The sequence below is a fragment of the Salminus brasiliensis genome, chromosome 5, assembly GCF_030463535.1.
Source record: "Salminus brasiliensis chromosome 5, fSalBra1.hap2, whole genome shotgun sequence".
Classification (NCBI taxonomy): domain Eukaryota; kingdom Metazoa; phylum Chordata; class Actinopteri; order Characiformes; family Bryconidae; genus Salminus; species Salminus brasiliensis.
The window spans coordinates 5164439-5186316 of NC_132882.1; the positions used below are offsets into that span (position 1 = coordinate 5164439).

At 44.2% G+C, this 21878-nt stretch overlaps 1 protein-coding gene across 9 annotated transcripts in view; it reads left to right on the plus strand.

Moving 5' to 3' along the window:
• The window catches only part of kmt2ca (lysine (K)-specific methyltransferase 2Ca), a 197845-nt gene that overhangs the window by 55307 nt on the left and 120660 nt on the right, over positions 1 to 21878 (plus strand). For all 9 annotated transcript variants that reach the window (XM_072679281.1, XM_072679283.1, XM_072679288.1 and 6 more), the window contains 2 exons: positions 12401 to 12552; positions 14881 to 14993. In XM_072679281.1, coding sequence (XP_072535382.1) covers positions 12401 to 12552; positions 14881 to 14993 — 265 coding nt within the window. The remainder of the gene's footprint in view (positions 1 to 12400; positions 12553 to 14880; positions 14994 to 21878) is intronic.

A 21878-nucleotide genomic window follows, 5' to 3' on the forward strand; every position in this document is an offset into this window, starting at 1 on the left:
GGGGGATGTGAAATAATAAAATAGTAGTAAGTAAATTCACATTTCAGAACATTTTCTCTTAGAGTTTAAGAGTTTAATTAATTTAGAGCATTTCTATTGGTTCGTTCATCCGTAACTGTTCACACAGTGTACAGAATGGAGATACATGGTTTTCATTAGACAGCCGTGATATGGAATGTATAAAACACTCTATAAAATGTTATTATGTTTTATAATATGATAATTTGACATGTCTAGTTGTTAGAGTTGTTCTATTGGGTTAGGGTTAAATGAGTGAGAAAATGTCAGCTCTGTTCAGGAGCTTTATTTACAGAGTAATCCTGCAGCAGATCTCAGAAGGAGAAGCGGTAGGTTCGTCAGCTGGATCATTTGAGGAGGTTTATCTCTCTGAGATGTCGTTTTTGTCAGTGAGAGGCATTTCAGCAGTACGGTTTTAAACTTCGGTGATTGATTCTCTTCTGGAAGTTGGTGTGTGTTGATTTTTCAGTGCTGTATTGAAACATTACGCCCCTTGATACCCTCGGCAGCGTGGCCAGCTCTGTCAAACCCAGCCACTAGAGTTCAGATTGTTAATTACTCTGACTTTCTCTTTCTCATTTAACAGGACAAGCTCACTCTCTCGCGCTCTATCTCTCTCTCTTTCTCTCACACACACTCACACACACTCACACACACACTAAAAGAGAGAGAGATAAAAAAAAAAAGATGCCAGACAGAGTCCAAAGCCAATACTTTCTGAAGGACTATTGAGAAGTTTTTTTCTGAAGCAGGGAGTTCTTACAGCAGCCAAATTGCTGCATCATTAACTGGCCTACTATTGTGCTGTGTGTGTGTGTGTGTATCAGTCTGCGTGTGTGTGTGTGTGTGTGTGTGTGTGTGTGTGTGTCTGAACAGAGAATAGGGAAGTGGGCCCTGATTGTGTGTAATGGCGGTGGTTGGGGTGTGTTTTTGGAGTGTCTGATTGGCGTGGCTTTATGCTGAGAAAATGAGGCCCATGATTGAGGGAAGAAGAGAGGAGAGAGAGAGGGATGAACAGAGCTGGGCGTGGAGGAAGTGGCCTGTGTTGATGCGAGCCGTCCCGTATTTAAAGCCTGCTGACCCCGGTGACCCCTGCGGCGCAGAGACAATGCTCAGTGCTGTGCTGGGAGCCGTCCAATTAGAAGCTGCCAGTGTAATTACTTTCCATGATCAAGCGCTGGCATTGTGGTCAGAGAGAGAGAGTGTATGTGTGTGTGTGTGGACCCCTCGGTGGGCAGTTCTTTAAAGTGGCAGGCTGAGGGTCTCTCGGCCGGGTCTAATCCTGCACGGTTTCCCTCTTTGTGCGTTTTCCACTTTCCACCGGCATTAATTTCATTACTGAGTGTTTAGAAAAGGAGCTCTGTGGAGGAGACCTTTCTGAGGGGGGGCTCTCGCGCTTGCTCTTACTCTCTTGTACTCTCTCACGCTCTCTCTTTCCCCCTCTTTCTCTCTCTCTCTTGTCCACCCTCTTGATCACTGTCTTTATCACTCTTGCGCTCTCTCTCTCTCGCGCGCTGTCTTTCCTGCACTCACTCTCCTGCAGTGTCCCGTGCCGTCTCTCGTTCTCGCGACCCCTCTCTCGATCATCGTCTTTGGGATCGCTCTTGCGCTCTCTCGCACTTACTCTTGTACTCCAGTGCTCTGATTTTCAAACTCACTCTCTCTCGCTGTATTTCTGGCTCTCCCCCTCTTGTACTCTCGCATGCTTTTTTGCCTTTTCCCGCTCTTAACTCTTGTGTTCTAGCACGTACTCTCGCGCGCAGTGTTTCTCGCACTCACTCTCTCTTGTACTCTCGTGCTTTTGTCGCTTGCGTTCTCCCTCATACTCTCGCGGACTGGTTTTCCTCATACTCTTGCATGCTCTTTCTCACACTCACTTCCTTGTACTTCCTCACACTCACTAAGTTTTGTACTATCGCGCGTTCTTTCCCGCTCTCACTCTTGCATTCTTGCGCCCACTTCCTTGTACTCTCTCGCGCACTCACTCTTGTATTCTCGCACTCTCGTACTCTCTCACGCTGTCTTTTCTGTGTTGCTCGAGCTCTTGTGCTGGTCTTGTACTGTCTTAAGCTGTCTATCTTGCACTCACACTCATACTCTCACGCCCACCACTCTCGCGCTCACTCCCCTTGTTTGTACCCTTGTGCTCAGTTTCTCAAGCTCACTCTCTCTTGCACTCTCACAATTTCTCACATTCGCGGCCTCACCCTTTTCAGTGCTGTCTTCCTTGCACTCGCGCTTTCTTACACTCGCGTGCTCTCTTGTGACCTTGCTTGATTTCTCTCTCTCTTGCTGTGTAGCTTTACTACTCGTACCTTTTGGCCTCTCTCGCATTCATGTGCTCTCACATGCTCTCTCTCTCTCTTTTTCTTCTCTTGTTCAGACTTTCTCTCTTGCGCTTTCTTTCGCTCTCTGGAAAAGAGAGGGAAAAAACGCGAGAGTTAGCAACAGCCAGTCTCACTCTCGCTTGTTCATACTCACCTCACACTTTCTTGCTCTCACGGTTTCCCTCTTTCTCACACTCTTGCTCAGGCATTTCTCCTTTTTGTCACTTGTGCACTCTCATCTCCTCCTCTTTCTCTCGCCTCTTCTCTCTCGCGCATGCTCTTACTTTCAGTCTCTCCTTGCTTTTCTTTTCTAACGCTTTAGGAATTATGGACCCTGTTCTTTTTGCCCCTCTGACTACCACACTTCTACTATCTCTTGCTCTCTCTCGCCCTCTCACTCTCTCTCTCGTGCTTGCTCTAATGCTCTCTCTCTCTCTCTCTTTCTCTCTCACACACATATCAAAGTGTCTCTGAATCTCAAGATGAGGAGCCCAGTTAAGGTGGTGATGTTCTTGCAGTTTGGAGCTTCTGCAGGGTCGTAACTTTTCTCCAGAATGTTCTCCTGGATGGTTTTGACTGACCTGGAAACCAGTGACCCACTGCAGGGTTTCCATCAAGCAAAATTAGTGTTCTCCTCCATTGTGTGTTGACCGAGTGGGAGAGAGAGCGCGAGAGTGAGAGAGAGAGAGTGAGATGGAGCACTCTGACCTAAATAAGCAAGCGAATGCTAATGAACCCGGCGCTACAATTCAATTTGGGTCAATTAATTTGGTGCCAAAATGGCCTGATGATTAGTCACTCGATGAAGGGGCGGGGGAGCATTCCTCTGGCAGGTTCTCTCTCTCTCTCTCTCTCTCTCTCTCTCTCTCTCTCTCTCTCTCTCTCTCTCTCTCGCTCTCTTTATTTCCCCCTCTCACTCAGTCTCTCAGTCACTGTGTTTTGCTTGCTTGCTCTTTCGTTCTCTCTCTCGCGCTCTCTCTCTCGCGCTCTCTCTCTCGCGCTCTCTCTCTCGCGCTCTCTCTCTCTCGCTCTCTCTCTCTCTCTATACGGTTCACTTGTGCTCCACGTGACCCGGTGTTGACAGAAGTTCCTGTCGAAAGCCACCCCAGGGCTCATTGGCCGCTTGCCTAATTTGCTCAGGTCTGTGGAACCAATCAGGTGCCTCCCCGAGGACTGATGACGTAATGCTCGCCTCACGCAGTTCCTGGCTGTACGCCAAGCGGCGGGGCACTGTTGCGTTGGAGCTTTCTGATTGGTCGGCGGAAGCTGGAGGGGGGCCAGGTACAGACGGGGGAAGAGCAGAATGAAAACAATAACAGAGAGAGAGAGAGAGAGAGAGAGAGAGAGAGGGTGAACACTTATAGGAGTTCAGTGTTAAAAACAAATTTGCATGCACCCCCCCCCCCCTCACCCCGACCGTAGTCCATCAGCCGAGGCGTGTTTACGCTGGAGCCGCGGGGCTAATGGAGCAGTTTGGAGGCTGCGAGTACGAGACTGCGCCCCTCACACTTTATTAAAGGCCTTAGTCATGTCCTCTCCTGCAGCCAGTGTGTGATCTGCTCAACTCCAGCCCAGCTAACGATCCCCAAACCCAGCGCTGACCGTAGTCCTTAACCCTTCAGTCTGCTGCTGAGAACTGGAGCACGCTTCAGACATTAGAACCGAACCGTTTCCTTATGTCCTTATATATGTACTCACAGGGTTCTTTAAGCGATGCCATAGAACTGTTTTTCATTCCATAAAGAACTCTATTAGTAAAAAAGGAACCTCTTTAAAGTATTAATGAAGTCTATGTTAAGGTTCTTTACTAATTTTATGGGTTCTAATTTTCAGGTCCAGAAAGAACCATTTTGTAAAAGGTTTGTGTGAAGAACCTTTCTGAGGGTTTAAAGAAATCCAGGTAAAGGGTTCTGTACAACTATAAAGGTTCTCCACACTCACTGCCATAGAAGAGCGTTTTTTGTCACAGAGAACCACAAAAGGTTTGTGTGAAGAACCTTTTTTAAAGGTTTAACGTAGTCCTTGTAAAGGTTCTTTACTAATTTTATGGGTTCTCCACACTGATTTACATAGACAAACCATTTTCGGTTTCATTAAGAACCTTTTTTGGAAAAGGTTTGTGTAAAGAACCTTTTTAAAGGTTTAATGAAGTCCATGTGAAGGTTCTTTACCAGCTTAAAGGTTCTCCATGCTCCTAGCCATAGAAGAACTGCTTTTCATTTAATAAAGAACCATTTTTGGTTCCACGAAGAACCATCTATGTAAAAGTTGTGTGTGGAGAACCTTTTTTAAAGGTTTAATGAAGCCCATGTAAAGGTTTTTTTTTTTTTTACCAGCTTAAAGGTTCTCCACACTCACTGCCATAGAATGGGGTTCCATAAAGAACCCTTTTTTTTTTTTTTAGAGTTGTGTATGAAGAACCTTTTTAAAGGTTTAACATAGTCCATGTAAAGGTTCTTTGCTTATTGTATGGGTTCTCCACACTCACCGCCATAGAAGAACAATTTTTGGTTCCATAAAGAATGTTTTTTGTAAAAGAAGTGTGTGTAAGGAACCTTACTAAAGGTTTAATGAAGTCCATGTAAAGGTTCTTTACAAGTTTAAAGGTTCTCCACACTCTCTGCCATAGAAGACCCATTTAGTTGCCGTGGCCAGAAGGTGAGCAGCTGGTCTGAGGCGGGTAGCAGGAGACCCAGACAGGTCAGGCCAGACAGGTGGACAGTCAGTAACTCTTTTGAGGGAGGGCGTTAGTTCGGACTGGGCTTATGGAGTAGAGAGGATGCGAGCAACTCCGGCCGGTCTGACTCTAACAGCTTAAATAAAAGGAGAGAGCCAGAAGGTAGCACAGACATGGGAGCACCCTGAAACACTGGCACCCAGCCGCTCTACCGTGTACTTAGCATGTGCAAGTGCTTGCGTGCAAGGCCTGGGAGTTATTACGTAATTATTGAAGCTGACCACATGCACATTTTGCTTTCATGATGGTTTCCCAACACAGCAAGGGTTCATTTCATGGCTGTTTGTACATAAACGTAGGGATAAGTGTTTTATAAAAACAACTATGAGGCTGATTACATCATGCCTGGCCTTGCTCTCTCCGGGATGCTGGCATGGTCCTCATACTCCCCCCAAACCAAGGCAAAAGCAAGGCACAGTTAATCACCATGGCACAGGAGTATAGCAGATTTTACCCTCTGCATTTAACACATACTTGGCAGTGAATATCACTGACTAGGGGCAGTTTGGGGCAGGTGGTTGGAGAAGTGGGGTCACCTGTTTGAACCCCCAGTTGCTCCCTGGTTGCTAACACCCCTCCAGGTGTGTGCTGTGTGGTATCACTTCTCATAATTACATGTCTGTGTGGGTTTTTATATTTGTGTTCACTTGACAAAAGTATTGGGACACTGGCTCGTTCACTCTTCTGAAATCAAGGCTATTAAAAGAGCTGGTCCTGCTTCTGTTGGAGTAACTGTCTCTACTGTCCAGAGGAGAAGACTTTCTACTAGATTTTGGAGGAGCATTGCTGTGAGGATTTAACTGCATTCAGCAACAAGTGTGTTAGTGAGGTCAGGATGTTGAATGATGATGATCACCCCACAGCCGCATCCACAACTCCCCAGCTTATCCATGTCCAAGTATCGGATGGAGCACCATCCATCATTCCAGAGAGCACAGTTCCAGAGAGTCCTATTCAGGGGGTCGGGTGTGGAGGTTTTGGGAATTGTCTGTGATGGGTCCTGAATGAGTGGTGTGGTCTAGATCATGGGAGCCTCCGACACCATAACCCAGAAAGACATCCTATATTGTGTGTGTGTGTGTGTATATATATGTGTGTGTCTGTGTGTGTGTGTGAGTATTGCTGTTAATTAAAGTGCCGCTAAGGTGATATAATTGAAGCTAGCTTTGACAGGCTGTGAGTAATCACAGCTTTAATGAATTGCTGCTTTGTGTAATGAGAGGCATCTGTCCCGGAGATAGAGAAGAGCCCTGTGTGCCTCAGCAGTCAGGCCGAGCCAAGTCCTCGCCTGGCTATCGATTAGGGATGGCCGAAGGGATTAGCTTGGTCAGAAGATCGTAACCCAGGTGTGACCCTGAAATGGACCTTCACTGACTGCCTTTTTTTATTATTATTAACAGGTTCCTTTTAACAGGAATGAGACGTGTGGGACATTTTATAGTCTGAAATTCGTAGATGTAAATGTTTTTGCACTGAAGCCTCTTTTAATCCATGTATAGCCATGTAGCCTGTATAGAGCTCGCTGTGTAGTAGCTGGAATGGACTAGTGGACTTCGATGATTGTGATGATTGATTGCATCGTTTTCAGCACTGTAAAGAACCTATTAAAGGTTTGAGAAAGTCAATATTAAGGTTCTTTATAAGCGACACTCGTAGCTTATATGCCTATGGCCTCACCCCAAGAACCCTCTGTGCTATACTTATAACAATGGCACAACGGCAGATCAGTAGCAGTTGGACCCTAAAATGCACCTGTCCCGCATAGCACGTATTTTCAGGTACGTTTGGTGGCACTGGGTGGGGCGGGTCAGCAAGGGTAGGACAACAGTTTGGCACAGTAAATAAAGGCAGTCTTATGTGCTTATGTACAGTATGAAATTAAGGCCTAGTTCACGATTACTCGATTAATCGATGAAATAATCGGTAGAATACTTGATTAGTAAATAATCGATAGCTGCAGCCCGAGTCTGAAGAATAGAAATCACAAGCTGTAAAGTCTAGAGGACATTATTGATCGATTGCATAGTTTTTAGAACTGTGAAGAACCTATTAAAAGGTTTAGGAAGTCAATATTAATTTTTTTTTTTTTTTATTTATTAAATATAGAAATACATACTAGTAGCTTGGAACCGAAAGTGGTTCTTCTACGGCCTCACTCGGAGAACCCTGTGTTCTGTACTAATAACAAAAGCACAACGTCAGGTAGGTAGCAGTCGGACCCTAAAAGGCACCTGTCCCATACAGCCTGTATTTTCAGGTTTGTCCAGTTGTCACATTGTGATATTTAGGCCGTGATTAATCGGTTAATCGATGGATTAATTGGCAGAATAGTTGATTAGTAAATACTTATTAGCTGCAGCTCTAGTCTGAACTATAGAAACCACAAGCTGTAAGGTCTAGAGGACCTTGTTGATCAACCGTGAAGAACATTTAGGGAGTCAATATTAAGGTTCTTTACCAAGCCTGGAACCACAGAAGTGGTTCCTCTGTAGTCTCACTCCAAGAACCCTTTGTTCTGTACTAATTACATTAGCACAACATCACATAGCTTACAGTTGGACCCTGAAATGCACCTGTCCCGTACAGCACGTATTTTCAGGTACGTATGATGGCACTGGGTGGGGTCAGCAAGGGTAGGACAGCAGTTCAACTCAGTGGATAAAGGTAGCAGTAGTTTTTTTATGTGCTTACAGTCATATGTGTGCTGTTTAGGCCATGATTAATCGATGGGTTAATCGGTAGAATACTTGATTAGTAGATAATTAATGGGTGCAGCTAAATATTAGCTTTATTCTAACTGCTCTAGCTGAAGTTCACTAGATGTTAGATAAATAAGGGACCTCCGCATTTAACCCGTCTGTGGTAGCGAACACACACTCACACACACACTAGTGAGCTAGGGGCAGTGAGTACACACACACAGCCAATTCCAGCGCCCGGGGAGGGCCCAAGGGCCCAACAGTGGCAGCTTGCTGAGCCCGGGAATCGAACCCACAACCCTGTTATCGATAGCCCAGAGCTCTAACCACTGAGCCACCACTGCCCCGCTGCTAGCTCTAGCTGGTGTTAAAGCAGCATTATGCAATAATTGATATATCTTGCTCCTGGGCTCCCCCTACAGTCGGGAAGTGTAATTTCCATTTTGAGGCACTTCTAAAAGACATGCTGTACACATGCATTTCTGGACAAGCTGAGAGACAGAAAAAGCATCTGAAGGTAGAGAAGCATGTGGGCTAATATGACTCTGAAGCCAGAGTTACATACTGCAGGTTCTGACCTGCTAAGCCCAGAGTAGCAGTAATAGAGGTGCAGCTCTTGCTATTCCAGTCAGTTCCAGCATGATTCTTAGTCTGAACTATAGAAACCAAACGCTGTAAGATCTAGAGGACATTGTTGATCGATTGCATCGTTTTCAGAACCGTGAAGACCGAACATTTAGGAAGTCAATATTGAGGTTCTTTACCAAGCCTGGAACCACCGAAGTGGTTCTTCTGTAGCCTCGCTCCAAGAACCCTTCGTTGCACCTTGGTTTTTAAGAGTGTGGCTTCTTTAGTACTGCAGCGATGCTCATTATACTTAGTGCTGGAGTTTAGAGGCGAAGCAAATTACAGAGCAGGCTCTGCTAGCTTCATCATCTCCTCTCTCAACCCTGGCCGTTGACTGAACCTATTCCTGTGCTAAAATAGTTCTAGATCTAGAGGAAACGCTTTCTTCTGCATTTTCGGACTGTTCTGCTGAATGCGCTGTCTGGCACTGTGAAACACGCTCTGCCTTCAGCAAGTCTGACATTTTTCTAACTAGCCAGCTCTCTCCGTTACACCTCAAGTAGTTTTTTGTTGTTTTTTTTGACTCCAGTCCCACAAACCTGGGCGTGAATTAGCATTTTCCAGCGTAGAAATCTCCGAGACTGAGCACAGGAGACCTTAATTGTGCGGAGATGAGTTGAATCTCTGGGCTGGAATAGCGAAAGCTGTCAGCGCGCTCAGTAACAGCTGGTAGGCCGACAGTGATTGGAGCGATCAGTCATGGCGTGTTGTGCGTTTTACATCAATTACGGTCTTTTTACTCTTGTTGCAGGGAACTTTTCCCCGAGTGTCATCTTCTAACCTTTTGCCGGGGCTGATGAATGGCGCCGAAGATGAGGTTTGAAGCCGAGCAGAGATGTTTAGTGATGTATTCGTAACCTGCGCAAGGTTATTTAGGCTGTAATTAAATCACTCCTGAGCGCACGGTAAACGCTGCAGCAGGGGGGCTGACGTATGGCGCACAGCTGAGCGGGATTAGAGTGGACTCGGAGGAGAAAAGGCTGCGAGATTGCACATTATGTTTTGGCACAGCCTGGCCGGCCGCTGTCTTCTGCGAAGCCCCAGAGTTAATTTGTCACACTGTGCTTTTTAGTGGCATAGAAAGCAAAGCCATAGTGAGGGTGTCTGAGGGCTGTACGAAAATATTCATCGGGGTTAGGGATGCTAACGATTCTAATGCTGAAAGTGGCGATTTAGGGAATAAACGGGCCAGAAAGCTCTAGATTATATATTAGTTATATATTAATACACTTGTGAGAGTCTTCGGAGGCTTTCTTTAGAGTGTGACCACTCTAGCTGGTGTTAACTAGATATTAGGAGGACGATGATAACAGATCTAGCTGATGATATCTACACAACTTGTCCATAAGTTTGTGGACACCCCTTCTAATCAAGAATTCTGCTACTTTAAGTTGCACTCATGGCTGACCCGGATTTGCAAATGCGCCTGTAGAGAAGTACTGCCAATAGAATAGGACTCTCTACAGGAGCTGATAAATAAACATGAACCTATTGGCACCATGCTGCCTAATAAAGCCAGGCGTGGGCGAGTAGAGGGGTGTAAAGCCCCCCAGCATTGAGCTGTGGAGCAGTGGTAGAACTGTGTTCTCTGGAATGATGGATTTAAGGTGGGTTGGGATGGGGTGATGATCATCCAACGTCATGACTAACGCTGTTGTTGCTGAATGCAATCAAATCCTCACAGCAATGCGCCCCTGAAATCTAGCAGAAAGCCTGTAGTTGTTTTTTTTTTTTTTTTTTTTTTTTTTTTAATAGCCGTGGTTTCAGAAGAGACAATGAATGAGCAGGTGTCCCAATACTTTTGTCTATATAGTGTAGCATTAGTTGTCTTAGCTAGTGTTTACTAAATATTAGCTTTATGCTAACTGCTCTAGCTGAGGTTCACTAGATGTTAGATAAATATTAGCAGCTCCAGCTGGTGTTAAAGCAGCATTATGCAAGAATTGATATATCTTGCTCCTGGGCTCCCCCTACAGTCGGGAAGTGTAATTTGCATTTCGAGGCACTTTCGAAGACATGCTGTACACATGCATTTCTGGACAAGCTGGGAGACAGAAGCAGCATCTGAAGGAAGAGCAGCCTGTGGTCTGAGGCGGTAGAGTCAGACTACAGGGTTTTGGTGTAGCTCTTGCTATTACAGTCAATTCCAGCTATTCCAGCATGATTCTGCCTTGGCTCAAGGCTTGTGATTGGTCAGGATGCTCAGTTCTTCTTGTGCTGCAGATATGCATAGGCTTCTACAATCACTAGCCGACCACATGCTGTGCAGCCCTCGCGTGGATGCATGTGTGTGTCCCTCCGCTAATAGAAACCTGAACAGGGAGGAAGTAGAGTGTCGAGCCATTTATTTAGATGCATGCAGATGTGCTGGGCCAGAGGAGGCTAGTATACAGTAGTCTTTCATCCTGAACCCTTCTGCAGGGCGGCTCTGGCTGGCCCTCTTCAGACCGGCTCTCTTTTTAAATGTTAATTTCTGTTTTCCGCTTCTCTTAGTCTCTGTAGCACAGTCTCCAGCTCTCCCTCCCCCTCCCCCTCTCAGTCCCTCTCCCTCTCTACACCTCCGTATCCGGCAGGCTCATCCCACTCCTAAACAGCCAGGCCTTGTGTGAGGGCCAAGAGAGATGAGGGGTTTCAGCCTACCGGCTCTGTCCCCACACCTCTTTAAATGTCATCAGAGCTGCCACAGGGGGATGCATATGTATATGTATATATGTGTGTGTGTGTGTGTGTGTGTATATATATATATATATATATATATATATATATATATATATATACATACACATACACACAGTGGGGAAAAAAGTATTTAGTCAGTCACCAATTGTGCAAGTTCTCCCACTTAAAAAGATGAGGCCTGTAATTGACATCAACAAACAAACAAACAAATCTGAAATGTATGTGTATATATATATATATATATATATATATATATATATATATATATATATATATATATATATATATGTATATATATATATATATATATATATATATATATATATATATTAAATATGTTCTTCACTCAAAGCATCTCAAGCTAGTGTGAACAGGCACAAGTCTGGAGATGCAGTACCTCTGACCTGGCTCTCCACTACCCTGCTGCCCACTGTCCTGCTCTGGGGTCTCGCATTGACTCATCCTCACCTCACTGCAGGACTCGGCTCCTGACTGTTTACCTGCAGGACTTTCTCATCTCTCACATTTTCATCTTTTATGGCTTGATGCAACATTCTACCTTTTCTTTTCTTTTCTTAATTCAGTTCATTTAGTTTTATTTTTGTGTTTATTCCTGTTTTGATTTTATTATCTGGACGGGTTCCCCTTTTGAGTCTTGGTTCCTCTCAAGGTTACTTCCTCTCGACCCAAGGGAGTTTTTCCTTGCCACTTTTGCCACTAGCTGCTCAAAAGAGGCTCCTTTGTGACATTTGTTTTTTGTAAAAAGTCTATAGAAATAAAATTGAATTGAAATATCTCTCTGAGAAAGAGCTGGTTTTGAGCCGGTGTTTGAAGACAGTGAGCGACTCGGCTGTAGTACACCCGGGGGGAGTTCGTTCCACCCCCTGTACTTCAGGATGGATACACTCTAACTCAATCAGACAGACAGTTATTACCCTCCTCAGATTATCATCGTCCACTGAAGCATTTTAGACCGTTTTTTGAACCATTTTTACTGTTTCTTAAAAAAAAAAAAAGGCCACTTAATTACTAATATTACCAACATCAGCATTCCCAGTTGTTCCATTCTGCCCTACCGAAGCAGTGACTTGCTGTGCTACAGTCATAAAGATGAAATGAAGAGGAGGAGATTAGTAGTTAGATTGTGTCTTAATACTGGGCTGATACAGATCGCTGAATGTATTTATGGAGTTTGACGTTTGACGAGATAATAAAACATATGATGACTGAATGACGTATCTTCAGGTCAGCCATGCTTTGATGCTGCTTCTTTAAGGACTCTTATATAAAAGGCTTCCTTCTCCTCCTCACAGAATCAGCTCTCCAGACAGCGGCCTGCACTCGACCTCAGCCCCAGGCAGCACAGACCCTTTCGGGGAGGAGCCCAGCCACAAGCTCTGGGACGAGCTGGGTCAAATCGGCCTCCCTGACGGCATCAATGTCCAGTCTTTGTTTGACCCCACTGGTAAGAGCCGGAGTCAGCTGTAGATATCCTTTATTCAGTGCAGAGTCTCCTCTCTTTCAAACTTGGGGAGTTTTGTGTACTTTATCTCTAAGCCACCAAGTCACATGACTGTTAGCTTATCGCTAACTTGGTTTGTCCAGTTACTGAATGGCTTGGAGATGTTGCCGGTGAAGTTTTCATCTTTTATGGCTTGATGCAACATTAAGCTTTTTTTTCTTTTCTTAATTCAGTTTACTTTTATTTTTGTGTTTATTCCTGTTTTGATTTTATTATTATTCCTGGACGGGTTAACTCAGGGTTTGGGTTCGATACGTGAACCTGATGAAGTAGTGGTAATAGTGCTGCGTGGCCCAATTAACTACTGATGATGGTTCAGCACCTGATGGGCACATTAGAAAATCACCCCAAATAAATAAATAAAAAATAAAAAATTATTTTTATATATATATATATATACATACATACATATATACACCACAGACTTTACTAATAAATGCAGAAGTGCCGTTCGGTTAAATACAGCAGCAAGTAAACAATAGAAAATTATGAATTGGCGTTAGATACAGTCATGAAGTTTACTATTCTGGATCACCTTTTGGGCCGGAGCCATAACCCTTAGTGGTCATTATGCTACATTTAATAAAGGCCTGTTTTTACAGTCACTTAAGTTGTCAAATCAAAAATGAACATATTATGCTAATGCGTGTGAATTACTTCAGATCAGAGTGGCCAGAAGGACACAGCATGTTGGAGAAAACCTAAAAACCTCAGAATCAGCTCTACTGGTTCTACTGATAATAGAAGCAGAAGTGCAGCTTGTTAAAATACAGCACTAAATAACCAACAGAATCTGAAAATCTGAATATTTATAATCATATTTGATTACCTTGCATTATCAGCATAGTGTCACATCCATCCCCTGTCCAGAAAGAAAAGGTAAAGGAGAGAAAAATCATCCAGATGTACAGAGAGTCGCAGTGCTTCCTGCACCTGCATTGACTGGGCCACGTTAACGAGGTTAATTAGCTTTTGGAATACAGTATGTTGGTTAATCTGCTGAACCACCCTAAACCACACTGTCAGGAGGACCAGGTGTAGTGTGTTTTTCTCCGTTCTTGTGTAATGTTCGATCACTAACGTTATCATGGTGGGGAATTCATAATTCATCATTTTCAGCCAACCTGTCTAGTTCTGATTAGCTACACGTTGGTCCAGATGAGGGATGTAGCTTTTAAACTGGGCGCTTTGTGTTGTGTAGTACCTGTAAGTAAACACTGCAGTTAAAATGTGGGGATAATAGCTGAATGCTTATTTTCTGTAAAATGTGTCTGACCCTAGCTGTTGCTATGACAGAATGCAATTAGGGTGGAGCCTGGACAATTACACTCAATTACAGGCACTGGTAAAGAAACTGGTAAAGAGTATCGATGCTGATTTTCTGTTTTGTTTACTTACATGATCAAACCACATATTTTAAGACATGAAAAGACCCAATTTGGCGAATTACTGGGAAATTTGCTATTGTGATCATTAATAATAAATAATGTATAATAATATTATACATTCCAAAAACATTTTTTAGGCCTTTATCCCACATTTTAGATGAAATAATCCTTCATTAGTCCAACAGTGGAGAAATTCACACTGTTCCTAATGTAAGAATTACATTAGGAATATGTTTCTTTACTTTATTTATATTTTATTTACTGTTTATTTTATTATGTATTTACAATAAAATAAATAAAATAAGCTTCTGATTTTTGCCAGGTTGTTATTGTCAGTAAGAATATGTTCTTAATGGCATGCCTGGTTAATTTGAAGGTTAAAGAGTAAATTCAGGTGGCATTTTTTTGCAGGACGGTGCCTTGTACTGAATCTCTAATAGATACTAAATAATAGAAACCAAATAAATTTCCCTCATCAATAAGGGAAAGCTGTAGTTGCCACATGACACGTATTATTACTCCAACATTAAAACAGGACAGTAATCCTTATTTATGAATGAGCAGATATGCCAATGCGATTTCCTCTAAACATCTATAGTAAAGCTGGCGGTGTGTGTTATGAAGCTGTCCCACTGTCTTCAGGGGTTTGAATGGAGTATCAGTGTGTCTTTGATTAAAAGGGCTAATCTGAGTTGGTCTGATTTAATCATTAAACTCTTCATTTCATAGGTTTTCAGGCCCACATTCGACCTTAACGCTCCTTAAACAGCATGTTTAGATACAGTGAGGCTAAAACCCTTCAGTACTAATTATTACAAATGATCGTAAATTGCTCAGCCTTGTGTGATTCGTTGTTTTGTGTGTTTGTATTTTGTCTCTTCAGGGCAGTGCTGTGCGCACCTGCAGTGTGCGGCCTGGTCGGAGGGGGTGTGGCGTGGAGAAGGAGGGCAGGCCCAGCTCTACGTGGACAAAGCCATTGACTCAGGGAGCACAGAGGTAGCGTCCTTCGTTATAGAAATGCTGACATGGCAACACATGAAAGAGTGCTTGTGGAGCCCAGTGTCGGAACTGCGCAGTATGGATGAAGTGCTTGTACCAAAATGCTTGACCAAAACGAATGCACCTTTATTGGATTATGCAAAAACCTCATCATTCAGAACCCCCAGAAACTCTCTTCTGGGGCTGTGATAGGTCAGGATGTTTACAGCTGAAGTATCAGTACTACAGAGGCTAGCGTTGTGATGGCAATTAACAGTCAGTATATCGTTCTGCTCTAATTGCTCGGTGTATAAATACTAAGGGCCCTATTTTACACCCTGCATGAGGTGCATCATGATGCTCATTGCTATCTTACACCCTGCCAACAGTCTATTTTCACGGCTTCCTCCTGCGTCGTTTAATCAGCAGCACTGCTTGTAAATATATCTACGCTGATTGGCGCGGTGGTCTCGAGATGAGGGGTGTTCAGGTCAGTTTCTGGAGTATTGCTGTATCTGTATCTCGGCAGTGGAAAACACAGCAGGAGCTCCTCTGACTAAAAACAGCCTAAGCAGATGTTCGTCAACAGTCAGACGCTCGTTGCTATCTTGGCAGTGAATTGTCAACACAGGCGCGTGCAGCCCGACGCTCGTACACCCCCCCCATGCTTTACACCACTGAAATAGCAACCCGCCAAGGTCAGTCTGACCGCACCTGGCTCTTAAAGGGAGCGGCGAGAGACGCTGATTGGTTTATTACTGCACGTTACGCCCAAAAAACACACCCATGATTAAGTAAGAGACTTTTTCCCACCCTGTTATTTTACCTCCAAATGAAACACACTGGTTTTCCTTTTACTGAGGATTTGTGGGGAAAAGAAAATAATCTCAGCTCTGATTGGCTGATTTCCAGCACTGCAACGGCTCACAGGACCCACATATTATAGCATCGTTTTAACACTGTAAAAAAGCACTGTAGCTATTCTGGAGTGCCGCTGTCCTTAGTGTTGTGTCCTCTCAGTGCAATGTGCTGTTAGCAGGCTGTGGAGATTGTAGCCGGTTAGCTTTTAGCCTGGCCCCTCTCACTTCCCCAGGTTTGGCTTTCTCAAGTCTTACTGGTTTAAAAAAATCTACTACTGCGAGCGGGCGATGAAGAGAAGAGATGGTGGAAGACTAGCATTGGCTAGTCTTAGCCTTTAACGTGGTGCAGATCCCGGTCTGCTTCCTCGGCTGGCTGTTCACGTACACCTTTTGAGCTTCCCTTCTGCGGTCACTGGCACGGGAAGAGCTGTGGTCTCAAGGCCTGGGTCCTGTAGCAACCCATATTCCCATAACTAGCGAGGCTGGAGTTGATGAGCTGCTCTCCAGTATCAACCACCCCGTTTTCTCCTGAAGTTGTAGTTGAATTTTATCGTTTTGCCGGCTTTGACTAGAGCTTTCGCTAGTGGGCGGAGTTAGTTACATTAACATTAACCAGAGCATCTACAGAGGCAGGCCAATATCCTTGCCCAAGGACTGTCAGATAGTCTCTCAGATTTGGACCCAAATTAACCCTAGCACCCCCCCCCAAACACTACACCAACCAAGCAAATGGACGTATAGTGTCAATATAAGAAGTCAAGACTGTGATGTAACAGTTTGGGGGTTTGGGAATTGGCCTGTTTTCCAGCTCTGGTTTGGTTCTGTTGGAGGTTCTTTTGAAGGAGGCAGTGTTTGAGGTTCACGGTTTGTCACTTCCATCTACTGAGCTCTCATTATTCACCTGTACCGAGATTCTGTTCTATTTTAGGGCGTTTTTAATGTCCTGCTTAGGTTGGTTGATTTTGTGCCTTCTCTGTGATTGAGTGGGGTCGGGGTTAATTCCTTAGATATTAGATGTAGAGAGATCCATTCATCAGGAAGCAGAGGTTCGTTAACTTTTATTAATGCTCTTCAAAGCCTCATCTGATACTCTGATCTATTGGGAAAATGTGATATTGAGCCTTATCGATATCGCCCAGCTCTCGCTGATTGCCACTTACACCATAAGCATCAGAGACGTGTTTGAAGAGGGGCTTATAAATAATGTCGGCGTCACGCCACAGTAATGATTTCCGGCTACAGGCTTTCAGCTGCGCCTTCCTCTGATCCACGCCGATGCTAATAGTTTACAAGACGAAGACGAACGTGCCCAGCCTTGATTAAGCATTCAGAGCGAATCATGAATGAGTTTATTATTGGCATCGAGAGAGAGAGAGAGAGAGGGAGGGAGGGAGAGCGAGCGGGAGATACAGAGTATGAGAGAGAGGGCGGAGGGCTTGCGCAGGTCCCCTGGTCTTTAAAATATTTTCTAATTAGGATTTGAGGAGTTCAGCAGAGCCTCTGCAATCTCTCTGCTGAAGCCTCTACTAATTAACACAATGTGGCAGACGCAGACACAGGGGGCGCCGAGCAGGGGGAGTATCGGGGGGTGTGGGGGGTGGGGGGTATTTTGAGGGGGGGGGCACATTAGGGGTAATTAATTGTTTTTATTTCAGCTCATTTTCTTTACCTCTGGGACTCGATTCTTAGGAAGACAATGCCATCTGTGTGTGTGTGTGTGTGTGTGTGTGTGTGTGTGTGTGTGTGTGTGTATCTGCAGCAATTATCTGACACAATTGAGGTCAGTAGTAGAGACAGTTCTGTGTAGATTTTATTGCTGATGTCTTGTTTACTTGAACATTCATGCGATAAAAAAACCTGCAGGAAGTGCTGGCTGGGGTGGGAGTAGTGGGGTGGGGTGTGGTGGGAGTAGTGGGGTGTGGTGGGAGTTGTGGGGTGGGGTGGGAGTGGCAATGGTGGGGGATTTATAAGCTGGGGTGGGGGTTAATATAGGTTCTGTAACCATGGCTGAAAGTTTTGCACACGTTTTGTGAAGCTCGTCAGTAGCTGTGATGGATCCGTTCCTGTGCTGCATTTGCTTAAGTTGTATGCAAAAGTTTGGACACCACTTGTGTCTCAATTGGGTGTTTTGTTAATAATATTGGGGAAAATTAATGAATACATTTTAAATGAATAGAATTAATGAGAACACGACATTTCTCCACACATTCTAGACATTTCTAAATGTACATATAAAAAAAAAATAAATAAAATAAAAAAATATATATAGGTGTATGGTTTCAGATTCATCCGCATCAAGATTAGTCCAAGAATTTATTTATTTATTTATTTAATTTTTTAACCATAGTTTGGGCACATTTTTTAAATAATTACTTTTATTTATTCATTTATTTATTTATTTATTTTGCTGTTTTGGTGAAATTAATCAAATGAAGTCCTCATGCATTAGAATGCACAGAGGTTCGTCTACATTTATTTATTTAGACGTGAATTTACCAGCAGTGTCCAAACTTTTGCATACAGCTGCGGTCACGTGACCTTTACAGTTAATTTGGATAACGGGACGTGACCACGACCGGACCGGATACATGGGCACTGAAAGTCCTCCATTTTTGTACTGTTGGGGCACTAGTGTTAGCTATTTGCTGAATGTTCATGGTCACAGCAAAACCCTGTATCTCCATTTTCCCCCTTTTAAGGTAATTACAGTCTGGCAGTTGTTTTTCTCTTCTGGAACAGCGAGGGTTACTGGCCTCAGCAGTGGCGGCTTAGCAGATCTGGGAATCGAACCCACAACCCTGTGATTGTACTTCATCGAGTTTAAGGCTGCAACATATTGATACACTTAGGTGTTCACTTTCAGTTTAAGGCACATTTTCATCCCCCCTATTGGGCCTTGAGACTGATCTTTCAGATCGGGACAGGCCTTGTTGCAGCCCTCCTAGAAACAAGCACTGGAAAGCGACGAAGCCCTGGAGGTTGTGGTGGAGCTTCAGAGCGGATTTGTGGAAACACAAGGGAAGCGATTGTGCCGTCAGGCCTCGGAGGCCACTGCTGTCGGTTAGATGACGGTGTTTCTGCGGCCTGTGAGATGCTGCTGTTTCACTCCTGCTCTTGGCGCTGGGTAATCTGCTCTGTAAGGCATAGCGGGGTCTGCCGGGGTCTCCCCGGCTGCAGCGGAAAGCGATATGGTGTCAGCACAGGCAATTATTTGCAGAATAAGATCATTACAGAGGATGAATCGGGGAAGCGCCTCCCTGCCAAATCTCGCCTCCAGCTAGGCTTTCCCTTGCAGTGGTTGATGCTGGAGTCGTCAGATTCCCCCCTTTATGAGATGTTTATGTAACGTCTGACAGAGGTCGTCATTTAGTGTCACCACGACTTTCTGAGAATTTTTGAGGTGTTATTTTAGGTGCTATTTTAGTGATTTGGTCCTGAATTCGTGCTGGGTGGTATGACCGAAAGTGTGTGTAGCGACATTTTTAAATATATAATTCACAATTATTTATTTTTTATTTTATTTTAATTATTTATTATTTAATTATTTTTAATTATATATTTTTGCATGGCTGGAAGGTTTAGAGCTCTACTATTTTCAGCAGTACACAATATGTAAACATGGGAATTTCATCATGTATATAATCAAGGCTTTAAGTACTATAGGGTTTGCTTGCCACCGATGTTTAGAGCCCTGGCCAGGCTGTGGCTGAAGTGTCCACCCAGGGGAGGCTCGTTCCACCACTTCGGTGCAGGACAGTAAAAAGTCTGGACGCTCATCTTCCGTGGATCTTAAAGGATGGCGGGTCGAGCCGAGCCGTACTTGAAGCTGGAAGGGCTCTTGGTGCAGATCGGCTTTTGACCATCGCCATCAAGTACGGAGGGGGTCTGAATCTGACCCTGGAAGCATGGGGAGGTTCGCTTGGTGCTCAGATAAGAAAATGAGTGTGACTAAAAAGCTAAAAAGTTACTTAATTATTAACCAAGTTAAACATTAGCGTTTGACCCTGAGCTTCAGAGCTGATGTCCTGAACTCTGTCACTTTACTGTCTGTCTTTGTGTCTACTGGGTGAGACACTGCGAGATGGGACGTCTCTGCTGGTTTGGTGTATAGACCTTTCGCCACAGGCATGAGCTTCTACAGGCAGCTCAGATTTTCTGCTCGTTTCTGTGTCACGGCGAGCAAACGTCCCACCCCTCACCCCACTCAAACAAACCTGCCCACTCCGTCAGCGCTCAGCCTTTCAGCAGCTGCTGTTGCTCACAGACGTTTCTGACGGACAGGGCGGTGCAGAACAGTGTGAGCTGGGGGTCTAGGAAGTGCTCAGCCTCCACAGATGAGCAGAGAGCTTACATCTTTACTAAAGCAGCAGAGATCCAAACTCGAACATCCAGAGTAAAGAACGTGATATTTAAAATACACTATTTGGACAAAAGTATTGGGACACCTGCTCCTTCATTGTGTCTTTGGAAGTCAAGGGTGTTCAAAAAAAATGTATTCCTGCTTTTGTTGGAGTTACTGTCTTTGATGTCCAGGGAAGAAGGATTTTTCTAGGTTTTGGAGGAGCATTGCTGTGAGGATTTGATTGCCGTCAGCAGCAAGAGGTCGCTGGATGTTAGTGAGGTCATTAGGTTGGGTGATCATCACCACCCCACCTCATCATCCCCAACTCCACAACTCATCCCATTCAAAAGTACTGGATGGAGCTCCACCACCATGCTCCACAGCTCAATACTGGGGGGCTTTATACCCCTCTACAAGCCCACGCCTGGCTTTATTAGGTAGCATGGTGCCAATAGGTTCATATTTGTTGATCTGCTCCTATTCTATTGGCAGTATTTCTCTACAGGGACTAAACGAGCTGTGTTTGAGTGCATTTGCACATCTGTCAGCAATAGGTGCAACTTAAAGAAACGTAATACTGCCATCATTAAAAGGGGTGTCCACAAACTTTTGGACGTGTTGTTTATCTGATAGGAGCTTTAAATATCTGCAGTTCATCTGGAGAGCTGCTGTAAAATGCTCATACTTAGCTTGATGCTAACATAATAAGCAGATCCCTGGTTCCAGGCTAGCGGATGTTAGCATTATCTTAGTAGTGAGAGCATGTAAACGAAACTATGGGATACTTATTAGAAATTAGAAAAGCTGTGATGAAGCAGCGTATTAAAAGAATCCGCCATTTTTGCACATGGGCTCCCCCTTCAGTTGGGGAGTGTAATTCACTTTTACTCCACTGCAGTAAAGACAGAGCATGCTTTGAGCTTTTCCTCATAGACAGATGCACACATGCATTTCTGGACAAGCTGAAGGATTGAGAACTGACACGTACAGCTGCTGAAGTGGTTCTCTGACCAGGAGTTATTTTATTATTTATTATATATATATATATATATATATATATATATATATATATATATATATATATATATATATATATATATATTTACAGTGTGGTCAAACTCCACTGTTATCCACTGGTATCCAATATGATTTAAAAAGATTTCATGATGTAGAGTGAAGGTGAAGGTGAATTCTGCCCTGTTGAAGTGTGTGTGTGTGTGTGTGTGTGTGTGTGTGTGTGTGTGTGTGTGTGTGTGTGTGTCACTTTAATTTCCACCGACACAGCAGAGTAGACATGACTTGCATGATGAGGTACCTCACTCTTTCAGACGGGTGTGTAAGAGAGGGAGAAGAGGGGGTGGAGTCAGACATGAGAAACATGAATAAGCACTGTATCCCCCTGTGATCCTGTTGAATGGTGTGTGTGTGTGTGTGTGTGTGTGTGTGTGTGTGTGTGTGTGTGTGTGTGTGTGTGTGCACACGTGCAGACGAGACGGCAGGGCAGGCACAAGTGAGATAGATGCTGTTCTGCTAAAGGTTGTCCGTGACAGTGAGGCTCAGTGAGCTGTGTAATGGAAAAGGTCACGGAGCTCAGGATGGGCTTTACCTCCCAGAGCTTCAGCACACAGCGCCGGACCATCCGCCAGATCATGTTCCTCTAATTGCATTTGCACCCCTAATCTGCTAAACTATTGGCAGATT